This window comes from Sus scrofa, chromosome 6 (genome assembly GCF_000003025.6).
Source record: "Sus scrofa isolate TJ Tabasco breed Duroc chromosome 6, Sscrofa11.1, whole genome shotgun sequence".
Taxonomy (NCBI): Eukaryota; Metazoa; Chordata; class Mammalia; order Artiodactyla; family Suidae; genus Sus; species Sus scrofa.
Window position 1 is genome coordinate 144,905,584 of NC_010448.4, and position 13,566 is coordinate 144,919,149.

The window sequence follows — 13,566 nt, forward strand, 5'->3', positions numbered from 1 at the left end:
TCACTAGGGCCCAGGAGGAGGATGGGACCATCCTGTGCCTTTAGCAATAGCCCTACCTGGAATCTGGGGCAGGCCGCCTCTTAAATAAGAGCAACCAATAATTCTCCTTCGCGGCCTCTTAAATAAGAGCAACCAATAATTCTCCTTCGCTTAGGTCTTCTAAGCAAAGACCATCTATCCGGCCCCCATTGGAGGCCTTGTCTTCTTTTATCCCAGGGCTGCTGGCTGACGCCCGGCCCTGCTTTCTCCTCATCCTTTCCTTGTACCCTTGTGCAGAGGCATCTAGTACAGAATAGCAATGGAGAGGGGAAGACCCTGAGGATCAGGTGGCCCTGAGTCCCAGCTCTGCTATGTAAATCCAGGCGATCTTCGGCAAGGCTTGTTTAATCTCTCTGGGCTTCATCTGGAAAACAGAAATGATGAACATATTTACCTCTTAGAGGACTGGATGAAATTTGGAGTTTCCTTACCTGGCACACACGAAGCACCCCATAAACGGTAGTTTTCTGAATGTTAATCACCATCGCAAAAACACTGGAGCCAGTAACCCGGGTCATGGGGGCTCCCAACAGATTAAGGAAAGGAGAAGGCCAGTATGGTCCAGTTGTTGCCTGTGCAGCTGGAGGACAGGGCCATGCAATAATCGTGGAAGCTTATCCAAAATAATAGATCAAGAAGAAGTGACCTGGAGTTTCTGTGCAACACTCACCCTAGGCAAGCCATTGCAATGCAGTGCTCAGTGACATCTCCAGGTTCTAGCTCTTCTTAGGAAAACACAATCGGTGACCTTTTGTTAAATACTTTGCATAAGCCTTGTCAGTGTTCTGAGCGTTCCAATGATCACAGCTTCCTGCTCTTTAAAGAAAAGTATAAAAACACCTACTTTGAGAGGATGAGCTCTGTTGAGGTCTTGAGAGACCGCTGTTCCCTTTCTTTTTCATCCTGCTGAGTCTGAGCCTTCATAAGTGTCTCTTAGAAAAGGAGTATCACTATCGCTTTGTTATCTCCCCCTCATCCCAAACCACTTTTGCCACTGCTCCATGCAGCCTTTCCTCATCGCTCCCTCTTATTGTCCATCCCCTTAGGCCAGCAACGTGTTCTTTTTGCTCTTTGTTCCCAGAACTGGACAGAAGCAGGGCAGGACATGCAGCCAGCCCGTCACAGGTTCAACCACCCTTGGCCTCCTTGCCTGCGAGCTCTGTTTGGGGAGGAGAATTCTGTGTCTTGGCTCTCCCTCTTTTTCACGTCTTAGGGTTTGGTGTGCTGGGCAGCGATGATAAGGAAATAAAAATCCTAGCTAATCTTTGTAAACCCTTTCTAAAACAACAGATTAAACAATTCTGAGTCAGTCGGGGTTCAGGTAGAGCAAACCAAAAGCACTCTTGGGGACGTTAGAATGAGCTTCGATACAGGGGACTGGGTGCTTGCATAATCAATAGAAGAAATAGAGAAGCAGCAGCTGCCTCTGGATGGAGCCCCAAGGAGCAACATCTAGACATCACCACAGAACTGGGCCCCCCAAAAGCCTGCAGGAAGTAAAAAAGACTCTACCTCCAAATATAGTCACATTCTGAGTTATGGGGGAAGGGGGGAGGACTTCATACTTGTGAATGTTGGACGGGGCGGCGGTGGGGGGGAAATACAGGTTGCCTGATCACAGGAGGAGAGGCAGTTTTTTACTTTCCAACCTTGCAGTTCAGCAGGCACACCAGGTGGAGAAAAGAACTCCAGGGCCTGCCGTGCTCAGAGCACTTCCCATGGGCTGTGATCCCAGGAGGCAGCAGAGTGTTCTCTGGATTTCCCCCACTCCCCTGCGCGTTTATCTGATGCCCCTAACAGCCCTTTGAGCTAGAAAAGTATTATTATCCCCATCTTTCCCATGAGAAATTTGAGACTTAGATAGGTTACAAGTCCCTGGCAGGGCCCCAAAGGTAGGAAGGGGCCAGGGGCAGAGGTGAGCCCCCTGGCTAATCCTAGAGCATCCCAGCAACTAGGTCTCCAAGGCCCAGTGTAAAGGCCATGCCACGGGTTCCCAGCCAGGGCCTGGCAAATGTGCCACTACTCAGGGCCAGCCCACTTTTGTAAGATTGTTCTGATTTTCCCAGAAATTGTTCAAAGTGAAGTCTCTTCATTTTTCAAGGGATGACAATTACATTTAAAACACACACACACATTCTCTCCCTCTCTCCCTCCTTTCCACTTCTCACTATTGAATTAACCGTGCGTGGGGCCCAACCAAACATATCTGCTGTCTAGATCCAGCCTGCAGGCTCTGATGGAAAATAATAAGTGTTCATGAGAATAGAAAAACTGTGCTTGGAGTTCCTATTGTGGCTCAGCCAGTTAAGACTCTGACGTAGTATCCATGAGGATGCAGGTTCGATCCCTGGCCACTCAGTGGGTTAAGGATCCAGCGCTGCCGTGAGCTGTGGCGTAGGTTGTAGCTGCAGCTTGGATCCTGCATTGCTGTGGCTGTGGTGTAGGGTGGCAGCAGCAGCTCCCATGTAGCCCCTAGCCTGGGAACTTCCATATGCTGCAGGCGAGGCCCTAAAAAGAAAACAAACAAAACAAAACCGTTCTTAGGGACCTGACTCTCCATGCCCTGCCCTCCTTCCAGGGCCCTATTAGTAGATGCAGCTACCTGATCGGATTACCAGGGATCTCTTCTTTGCTGTCTGAATTTCTCCCTTGTTTCCCATTGAATGTGTGCTTTCCGTCCTGTTAAGAAGCCTGGGCCCAGCACTGGGGAAACCTCTGTGTGTCACGGATGCATTAGCCTGGGTGCTTCGGTTGGTCCTCCCAGCAAGCCTGTGGGATAGGTTGCTGCCACCGTTGAGCAGATGAGGGGCAGGCAGAGAGCTGGGGTTAAGACGTGGCTAGTTGATGGAAGGATCCAGATCCAAGGGTAAGTGGAAGCTGGCTGACTTTTCACAGGCTGCTCTTTTATTACCTTCACAAGGGGTGTGTTTGCTCAGCATGTTGGCTTCACTCCAGCGGTTCAATTACTGGTCAGGCCATGAGGACTTGTGATTCAGATCCTGGGGCTTCCTGGTGCCTTCCTCCCAGAGTGTGCTCTGTGACACACTTTCCATCCCCACCCTCCCTCCCTGCTCCAGGCCCCTCTAGACAAAGATGAAAATGCCCCACATTGCCCTAATGCGACATCTTGTTCCTAGGAATTTCTAGGAAGCTGAGGATTCGGATGAATAACAGCATTAAAATCAATGCAAAGTATCTGAATAGCTAAATACTATACATGCTTATGCAAATCTCTCAGCCACAAGTACCAAATGAAAACAGGGGCTGCAGAAGCAATAGGCAGGGCTTTATCAAACCTGGGGGTCTGCACAGGCAGGCCCAGGCCTGGGCCTTTCTGGGTGGGACAGAGCCCTGGCACTCAAATGTCCAGATGCCAGCCTCAGTTCAAGCCTGGTAGCCACAGTAAGAACATTCTGGCTTAGCTTGTGGATATGAGAGGGGAGGCCTGTCCTCAGGGCACTAGACAGACAAACAGCGGCTCTGCACGAGAAGGGGTGTTGCAGAAACACGAAGCCATGAGCAAGGCCACACCTCCAGGTCATGGAGTGTCGAGGTCACCCTTGATTGAGAGCCATGTTGTGGACAGTTTGGTGATGCCCTGAATGTTTATGGATCATATTAATTGGAATCGCATCCTTTCCTTGATAGAGTAGGAGGTGTGACTTCCAGGGTGGAGAGGTTTGTGGACTGGTTCAAGGCTGTGAGCTGGATTCACTTGGAGCAAGTTTTTTTCTAATTTTAGTTGCCTCCTCTCTAAAGCAAGGATGAAAAAGTAAAATGCCTTTCAGGTCAAGAGTGAAGCTTCACAGATGGATGCAGATGAAAGCACATGTGTGTTCTAAGAGTCCATACACATATCAGGTGGTGTTTGTCTTGGAAGCTATTCTTGGAGTAAGAATAAAGCCTGCTTTTTATCCAACTAGTAGCACAAACAAACAGCCAGACATCCCTGCCACTGAGGGAAGACCGAAGAAAACCCTCTGAGGATGCAGAGATGTTCAGAGATGTTTGCATCCCAGCCTCTGGGTCTGGTTCTGTCCCAGCCCAGCTGTTGAGCGATGCAAGGCAGCTGCAACTGGGAAGGAAGTCCCCAGCAAGACCTCCAGGGCCTGTAAACATGGCCCACCGCTCAGGCGTCAAACAGCCGTGACCCTGCTTGTGGACACGCAAGGCAACTCAGCCCAGCAGATTGAGTTCCTTGAGGAGGCTCCTTTAAGTTGAAACAATGTAATTTTGATTTGAGGTGTCCTAGGAAGCCTGTCTCCTTAAAAAATGATGTTCTTTTTTCGGTGGACCTGGGGTTTTCTCGAGGGTTCCCCAGTGGAAGGGAGCAGGAAGCACTCTGAGGGAGGGGGAGCAGGCTGTGGAGGAGGCAGGTCAGGACACAGATGTCAGGAGTGGGGGAAGCTGAACAAGTGCTGAGCTGGCAAGCACGAGCTGTGAACCGCTGGCTGTTTATAATCGTGACTATAAGACAGTCAGGAAGTAAGTCCTCCGTGTAGCAGATGCAAAGTTCCTCACCGATTTTAGGGGGATGGACCCAAGCACTTTATAAATAAAGCCCATTGTGGACTCTTTGCTGACGGCCACATGGGTGGGAGCTGAGGCTGACCCAGTCCTGATACGTGTGTGAAATGTTCTGCAATTACAGGAAAACTTGCTCGGGCCTGGGACGCTTTATGCCCTGGAGCTTGAGAAGACGAAGAGAATGCTCGGCGTTATTTTCCTGCAGAGGGAACCTTCAGAAAGTCCTGAGGGTGCAGCCTGGAAACCACAGGCTGCTCAGAAAGGGTGTCACATTTGCATTCTGCAGACTGGGGGCCAGTCCTCAGGACCGGCGCCAGCTGGCCAGGGAACCCAGTTTGACGCGCCGCAGGGAACGAAGCAAGGACCCGTGCTGTGGGTTGGGGCACTTCACACTGTTCACAGCGAGTGCCTGCTGCCTTAGACCCATTTCAAAGGCTCTGTTAATAAGCGCTTGCCTGGGAGCACAGAACAGGCTGGGCCCGGCCACGGGGTGTGAGCCAAGTCATTGGGAGGAGACCCTAGGCCTCTCCTTTGGGTGGGGCAGGATGACTGAGGAATCTGAGGAAGAGGCAGCGCATTAGGAAGTGTGTTATAATCAGGTCTCCCAAAGCCTAGGACAAGGCAAGGCCACTGTGCCCTGCCACACAATGCCTCCTCCCAGTTTCCTGCACGGCTTGGGCTCCCTTATTTTAGGGCAATCCCCAGTGGGCTGTCACCAGCATTCCATCCTGCCCTGACACTAGACAGTAGCAGGAGGCCTAGGTTCCATGCCTATAGCCCACCCAGACCAGTCCATCAAAACTCTTGACCGATGACCAGGAGGACAACGACAGATACACAGGGAATTCCCGTTCATTGTGCCAGGTGTGACTCCCCAGGACAAATATCCTAGCAGCTGCTGGGTGCAGAGTGCCTGCTCCTATGCTAAACAGTACATGAGGATCAGTGAATTGAATCCTCAAAGACAGTAGTATCCCTCTACTATAAAAAAAACACAGCATAAATGAGAAAACATGGGCTCACGGAGGTTGAGTAAGTGCCGGTGTCAACCAGCTAGCAAGTGGAAGAGGCAGGGTACAAACCAGGAACGTGAAGCTGGCTGATGAGGCTGGATTTCAAAGTTCTGCATGCAGTTCAAAGCACCGTGTTATTGGTGCATTTGACCCACATGCCTCTGACCTCAGAGGGTCCAAGTCCTTGAACTCAGCCCTCAGGAGCATTCCAAGTGCTGTAGACCTCTGATGGACTCTGTTGGAGCCCTTGGGTTACCGTTTTCTGCAGCCTTGTCTGCAGCTATGCTCTGTGCAGCCTCAGCCCGTCCAGCAGGTTGAGTCAGCCTGGGGTTGCTGCCGGCGCCACGGCGCCCTGACTTTGCTGCGCCCCGGCATAGCACCAGGGTGGCACACCTACTGTCCACCTGCTCTGAGTCATAAAACTGCCACGCTGCTGCCAGGCCTGCCAGCTCTGTGATTTCTTCTAGTGCCATCACTTAGCCATATATGGCAGGGGCACCAGGCAGTGCTCTTCCTCGGCCCGCCTTCCCCTTGGACTGTGCCATTGGACAACTAGACAGGTCGAAGCTCAAGGTCCACGATGTTTCCTTTGCTGTTCACCAGGTGGCTGGGGAGAGGGAGGCAAAAGGCAGCCTAGAATCCAAGGGCTCAGGCCCGAGAGAAGAGTCAGCCCAGGAACATGGGTGGGATTAGCAAGCACCCTGGCCGCCAGGATGAGGCCAGAGAGAGGCCAAAGGCGGGGACTGATAAAGTTTCACTAAATATTTCAGGCTCGAGGCGCTATCCCATTTGACATTTGCTGTGGCTCTGTCATTGAGAGTCTTTCAGCTGAAAGGGTCCCACTTTTTCTGGCATAAAGACACCCTTATCTGCCCAACTAACATTCTGCAAACGATTGCAGGTCTTGATAGCACCTCAGAATGCACCCTTTGTGCAAAGGTCTCCAGAAGCACTCTTTGGCTGTTCTCTGGTGCCAGGACTTGCATCGGTGTAATAGTTGGGTAAGCGAGCCAAGACGAAGTGCAGTCACAGCTCCTCTTAACATACAGGGCGGTCCTGTTAACCTGCACACGGGACGCAGCCTCCAGTTGCACGTGCTCCTGTGTGCCGGAGGCCTCCTAAGTACCACGGCCGTTTGTGTGTGTTTATTTCCCCTAAGAAAATCCTAGGAAAGGCAACTTTATGCTGTATGTGGGGGTGCGTGGATGGAACCACAAGTACGGGGTTTCTGCAGAAAGTGCTCAAAAGGATTGCAGGCTTCGAGACCCAGGCCAGCCCTCCAGTTGCTGAGGGGCTTTGTAGGAACTGCCTCCCAGAGGCTGTGGCGACTGGCAATGCATCCTTTTCCCCTCAAGTAACACAAAGCATGATGAATGTTGAAACAGCTTAAAGATGACTGTTCTTCACCCTGAAAAAAATTTGTTTTTCTTCGTATTTCAGGTGAAAACCCTCAGCGAAGATGTCAAGCAAAACAGCCAGCACCAACAACATCGCGCAGGCAAGGAGGACGGTGCAGCAGCTAAGGATGGAAGCTTCCATTGAAAGAATAAAGGTAGGAGCCTCCAGTGGATCCGACACGTTTTCAGACCAGCTCCCTCTGCTCACCCACGGCGAGGCCCCATTTCAGAGAAGGTGGTGGGTGCCCTTTAGTTCAGCCAAGTGCCAGGATTCTCCTTGAGCAAGAGTCTTAAACTTTGATTTCTAATAGCACAAGCCCCACGGCAGAAGCTCGGCTGAGCCGGTCTGAGTTCGCCTCTGTTTGGACAGAAAACCTAAAACCCGTGACAGGATTTCTTGAGGACCTGCCTTCCCTGAATGCACATGGTCAAGCCCTCTGCTTGCCATGTTCTCCGTCTAGACGGGGGTTCCAGGTGGACTTTGTTAATACCCTGGTCATCCCTCTGGAATGTCTGAAGTGTTCTAGCATTATCAGTGCAGCCACGGCCCTAACAACATCACCCAGGCAAGGCAGATGGTGCAGCAACCAGGTCTCCCGTTTAGGAGACGGCCGCTCTTTGAGTGGGTGTGGAATTCTGTGACCACCTTCTGCACCCAGGGTGCCCATTGCCAGCCTTAGTTGAGATCTGGAAGAACCCAGAAGGCATTGGTAGGGTCACCTGACTTGGAAGGCTTTTCCCCCCAAATCCCAAGAGACAGCGAGGCAGCAATGTTGGAATACCTTGGAATGTTGTGAGTCATGCTGTTTCCTCGATACCGAAGCAGTCACCTGATAAATTCCTCTGGGCCGGGAGATAGTCACTTTGTCTTCAAAACAGGAGGCTTCCCGCGCTCTGTCTGTCAAGGGCTTGGCGGCCCCGAGCCCCTGGCCCAAGGACCATGATCCAATTGTTCTGAGGGTCTCCTACCCAGACTGCTGACCAGGACATGGCATGTCCATTTTTAACGCATGCCTGTTCCCATGCTGCTTTTGTCCCTCTTTTTATCTCCCCAAGCCAAGTCTTGCAAGTCCCTAGACCTTGGCTCTTGTTCTTTCAGAGTTTTGGCTCCGAGACCATAATTTGGTTCTAACTCTGTTGCTGCATTCTGATCAATTTTTTATTCCACAGAAACCAAGATACAGCCTGCCTTTGAATCACAGGTGCTTGGCTTCTTCCCCTCCCCTGATTTTTTTATTTTTGAAAAATGTCAAACCTCTGGAAGAGCTATAACAACAAACTCCCACCTACTCTTTACCAAGATTCACCATTTGTTAGTCTTTTCCCACATTTCCTGTCTCTGTCTCTACACACATACTCGTGTAATTTTTTCTTGAAACTACTCAAAAGTGATTTCCAGGCATTATGACTCATTACCCTGCTACTTCACCGAGACATTCTGCTACCTAACCACAGTACAATTGGCACACTGAGCATCAGCTGCTAATGGTATGTAACACACAGTCCAGCTCTGAAGAATCCCGGTCACTCACTTTGCAGAGTGGCCCGCTCTTTAGATGGGATGGTTTGCCCACAGTCAGAATCTGGCTAGATGTTTTGATGGGAGTACTAGCTAGCTGGCGGTATGTGTTCCACACTCACCCTGGGAGACAGCTGATGTCAGTTTGATCACTTGGTGAAGGAGACCTTATCAGAAATGTCCATTTAAAGTACCTTTTCCTTTTGTTTGGGCACAGGGGTGGGCATGGTACACAGCGGCTTCACCTGGGACCTTTGTTCCCAGAACAGGGACTGAACCGGGACCAAGGCAGTGAAAGCACTGAGTCCTAACCATCATACCACCAGGGAACTCCCCACCTTTTCCCTTTTAAAGTAGCAGGTAATCTGGGAGTGATACTTCGAGACACTGGTTAGCCTGTTCCCCAAGTCTTCCACCCAATGGGTGAGTATTCAGATAGCTTTAAAGCTTGCAGATAAAGTATTTTCTTTGTTTTCTTTGACTTGCCTACATACCAGGTTTCCAAGGCATCAGCGGACCTCATGTCCTACTGCGAGGAACATGCCAGAAATGACCCTCTGCTGATGGGGATACCAACTTCAGAAAACCCTTTCAAGGATAAGAAAACCTGCATCATCTTATAGAGGAGAAGTCAAGCAGTCCCGCCCCACGTCCCAACAAAGCAAATTGTGAGCAGCTCCTTAAAAAGATTTACCTTCGGCTTATTTGGTAACCACTGCTAATCACTAAAATGCTCTTAGCTTGGAATCATCGACTCTGAAGTCTTTATTTTCCAAGTTGTCCTTGCTCTAAAATACCCTTTACTGAATTAATACAAAATAGCAGTCTCGTTTTCCCTTTGGTAACTAGTGTGTCATATGGGGTGACTGCTGAAGGAAAGTTGATCTGGCCTTTTCAAAAACACCATTAAAATATATGAGTGATCCAGTTAAGACCCCAATTACCTGAGCATTCGTCTAGATTAAAATGCCAAGACAACTTAAGGCCTAAAACCTTTCTATCATCGTGTGTTCTTAATAGGGTTGTGCCAATCTGTACAGTATACATGGGTGAGGAGTGTTGTGTATATATATTTGTGTGTTTGTATATACACATCTCAAAGCTTATTTCCGTACTGAAATGTCTCTCTCTCCATACCATCTGTTCCTCAGCTCCAAAGCTATACCTTGATCGTGAGCTGTGTGTCGGTGGAATTAAATTCTTTGCTTGTAGTAACTGTGCACAAAGTCAAGAACTCCCTTACGATTGTGTGCATTGTAATTGAGTAATGAAGTCATCTCTCTCCTCTTGAAATCTTGCTGACCTCCTAGGCTACAATAAACTGTGCCAATTAAAATGTTAAAACCTGAGCTAAAAGCCCTTTTATAATAGGAGGTATGAATTCACCAAGGGCTTTCAGGCTTCAGTGATCCTGAGTCTAGAAAAGGGGAGGAGGCCCTTGGGTGGTACCCAGGGCCCATAGTCTCGGGATCAGGGGTAGACACATCTGAAATTTCCACTCTCTAACCACGGGAACGAGACAGAGCAGCCTTGAGCCCGGCCGAGAGGGGAGCAGGAATGCGTGGAAACCAGCTGCTCTCTGTGATTTAGCTCACGTTCTCTGCCTCCCTGTATCTTTCCTCTGCTGCCAGAACGTCTGTCTTCAGAGGTCATCTTCACCTCCCCAAGTGGGTAGAAGGTGATGGGGCAGAAACACCCAATGAACGTAAAAGTATCAAGACACTTAGGCTCTTTTCACAAACTGGTAGCATCAGCCCCACCCTTACCTTTTCCACGCAACATCCAAGAGGATTGGATTCATTCAGTGGTTCACTACTTGGGTCCACGGGCTCCAGCAGCTGGTGTCGGGTTCCTTGATTTCCTCTGGGCATGAAGCCTGCCCCCACACATGCACAGCATTTGCAGCGGGGATCCCAAAAGAAGGCATCTCCTATGGCCAAGAGGCTATGTTCACTTTACCAAAGAGGAAGAGAGGGTCTTTTTTTTCAATGCTCACTTACATTCCCAAACCGTACACTCAGCCTTTGATGTTAAGTCAGCGTCAGCTCGTTAAAAATAATGATGGATTAAAACCTTGTTCTCAAAAAGGAGTCAACCCCAAGAAGGAGTTATGTACCATGGTTTTCCCTAGTTCTGGACAATCCAGCCCCGTGGCACAAGCCCCCTTCTCACATTTGGGCTTTGAGTATTAGGCTCATTGCAGGCAAATGCAACACTGGTTTTAAACTGCTCAAATATAGTCCGTATTTTTCCCAGTCACCTATCTACTCAGCATTGTGAACCACCCTGCCTCGTCCAAGACCATGTGAAAATCACACCACTGCCCGTACACACTTGTCACCTACCCTTTGGTTCTTCAATACGTCCAGTTTCCAAGGAAATCACAGGCACCTGTTGCAGAGAGAAAGGTTTTTTTTTTTTTTCCCTCTTTCCAAAGGTGAGATCTGAAATGCGCATTAAAGTGACAACTTTACATTTAATGCTTCACGTAATGAGACATGCTTTTTAAAATATTTTTCTAGCAGTAGTTTTAGAACACTAATCTTATTTTCTCTCTGATTTTTACCATGTTTCCTTAAATATTTATAATGCAGCTTGTTACAAAATATTGTCGTGAAATTGCTTTTATTATACTGGTATGCACACATGTTTGGTAGCAAGCATAGTTTATCCTTTAGTCCTAAAACACGTTCTTTTACCTAACAGAAAATAAGTATGTTTTGCTATATATTTGTTATATGCTTGTAGTGCTAAGGAGTGGACTTGAGGTCCCAGGAGAGTTCACTTTTATTTTTGCTGGCCAGATAGAGTAAAGGCTCTGAGCACGAGCAGCTTGTAACGTCCTAACCAGGTATAGGTCACGTTCAAGCAAAGTGAAATGAAATCCTTTGATGCTGTAGCCAAGGGGGAAAAAATTGGAGTTAAATGTTGATTTACTTATAACTAGATGTCTATGTGAAAAAAATATAATATATATATATATACACACATATATATATGATACACAGAAGTCACTTTTATTTATCAGGCTTTATTCTACTCATGAAGCCACAGTTAAACTGTTCTGCAGCAGCTGGTTTTTGATGCTGATGGACACGTCCAGAATATGTTATTTTTTTCCCACTACCACTGTAATGACACATGTAATCACTTTTGTACATGCAGCTTCTTGGCTTCATAGCTATGAAGCTATTGAAACATGTTCAATATCCTTAGTCTTTAATGCTGCTTTGGTTAAAAGTGATCTTTTTCTCTTCTGACATCTTCATTAGCTCATCATAATGCTGTCCATTTGAGGCCTCAGGCCCATAGCAAGATACGCTAAGCAGCATTCCATGACTCCAAAGTATTTTACAGAAACACTTTAAAAAAAAATAGAGAAACCCTTTGTATATGAGGTGGTTCACAAACTAGAGGTTGTAGTTACTTTTTTTCCTAAAAAGAATCAGGTGTCTAACCTGTCCTTCCCGTACCAAAATGAAAAGGGCCATGTGTACCCTTTAAAGAAAAGACCTGATTTGCTCTTTATTTGCACTATTTTTGTACTTTACTCATCTTAAATCATCAGGAAAAAAAAAATCATACCCATGATTTAGTAATTTGGAGGCATAGGTTAACTGAAGTGAAGGATGTGCCACACTTGCCCTTCAGATGCCTTCTTCTTGACCAATTTGCAGCTAAGATCGTGTCATCTGAGTGGTTACTCCCCATTTTGATAAGATGTATATAGACCCAAGAAGTGAATCACAGTACGTGTCAGTCCTTTTTCAATAAATATAATACCAGAGTGTTTATAACTTGTATTGACTTCTTTTATGGTAGAGCTGTTAATAGGGAAAAAAAATACATTGAATCAAATAGAATTATCTGTATGTGAACATAGAGCACTTACCTAGAGCTGGGTGGCCTGGGTCATCATTGTCTAGCCAATCCTGTGTCCCTGTGCTGTGTGACTTTGGACAAGGCATGTCATCCCTCTGGGCCTCCATTTCACCATCTGTAAAACAAGGGGCTTAAAGTAGATAATGGCTGAGATCCTTCTGTTCCATCCAACGGCCTACCCCCCCCTCTACTGGTCCTGCCAACATGTTGGTGCTATAAGCTGCTTCAAGTAGAAAATTGGTTTGTCTATTGTGTTGTGCTCATTTAATAGCTTAGGAAAGGCATTTTTGTTATATGGCTTGTTTTCTAGTTTTATGGACTTGATTACTGTAATAATGTCTTGTTTGTAGCCATGTAACTATAAACATGTAGTCTCTTGATGTCTCAGTAAATTTGCATTTGATATAATAGTTGATGGGATTGTTGTTTTATAACATTCTTTGGCTCCTCATCTGTCCAGCCTCTTATTAACCTAAACATTGTGATCATTGTTTGGAAATCTGTTCTGTGGAAAGAATAAAATCATTTACTTCACAGCTAACGTGTTCACAGATTTGAAAGACGTTTCATTAAAGCACCATTGCTCCCTTTACTGGGTCCGTGCCTCGTTGTGTCTTCCTACCTGTATTCCGCTCAGTAAATTAGTAGAAGACCAGTTTTCTCCCCCTTTTCCTGCATTCGTTCAGTTAACATTTTCTGAGCGTCTGCTGAGAGCCAGGTATAGAACTTAGGCTCTGAGGACCATCAAATGGCTAAGGCTCACAGCCTTGAGCAAGGAGGAGGGGACTGACAGATGTATAAACTCATAGCACTATGGGCGAACTGCCTGAACACAGTGGACACACATGCTGCAAGAGCCCAGGGGAAGGAGGCCACCTCCCTATCAGCAAAGTCTCAGAAGGTTTCCAAGGGAGGCCGTGTCTGAACCAGATCTTGACAGAAGAAACCCAGTATGCATTGGAATGAAGCCCTGGGACCAAATGACAGGAGAGGGAGAAATATGAACTCAAAGCTAGTGTTGAGAGCATCTCCCATACACTTATTTATCCTGCAGGCCACAGGAAGTTTGTGCAAGTTGTTAAGGAGTGACGTAACGATTCACTATGTATGGAAGGCTGTCTGCCATCCTGAGACCCAACTGTGACCATGGAAACAGATAACAAATGTAAAGGTCATCAGACTTGATGAC

The 13,566-nt window shown here is 47.6% G+C and overlaps 1 protein-coding gene across 4 annotated transcripts in view; it reads left to right on the forward strand.

Annotated features, from left to right (window-relative positions):
• GNG12 (guanine nucleotide binding protein (G protein), gamma 12) overlaps positions 1–12,973 on the forward strand; it is a 136,079-nt gene extending 123,106 nt beyond the window's left edge. For 3 of the 4 annotated variants that reach the window (XM_021093257.1, XM_021093258.1, XM_021093256.1), the window contains exons 3-4: positions 7,020–7,131; positions 8,993–12,973. In XM_021093257.1, the coding sequence (XP_020948916.1) occupies positions 7,039–7,131; positions 8,993–9,118 (219 nt within the window). In that variant the 5' untranslated portion in view covers positions 7,020–7,038 and the 3' untranslated portion in view covers positions 9,119–12,973. 4 annotated transcript variants of the gene reach the window in all.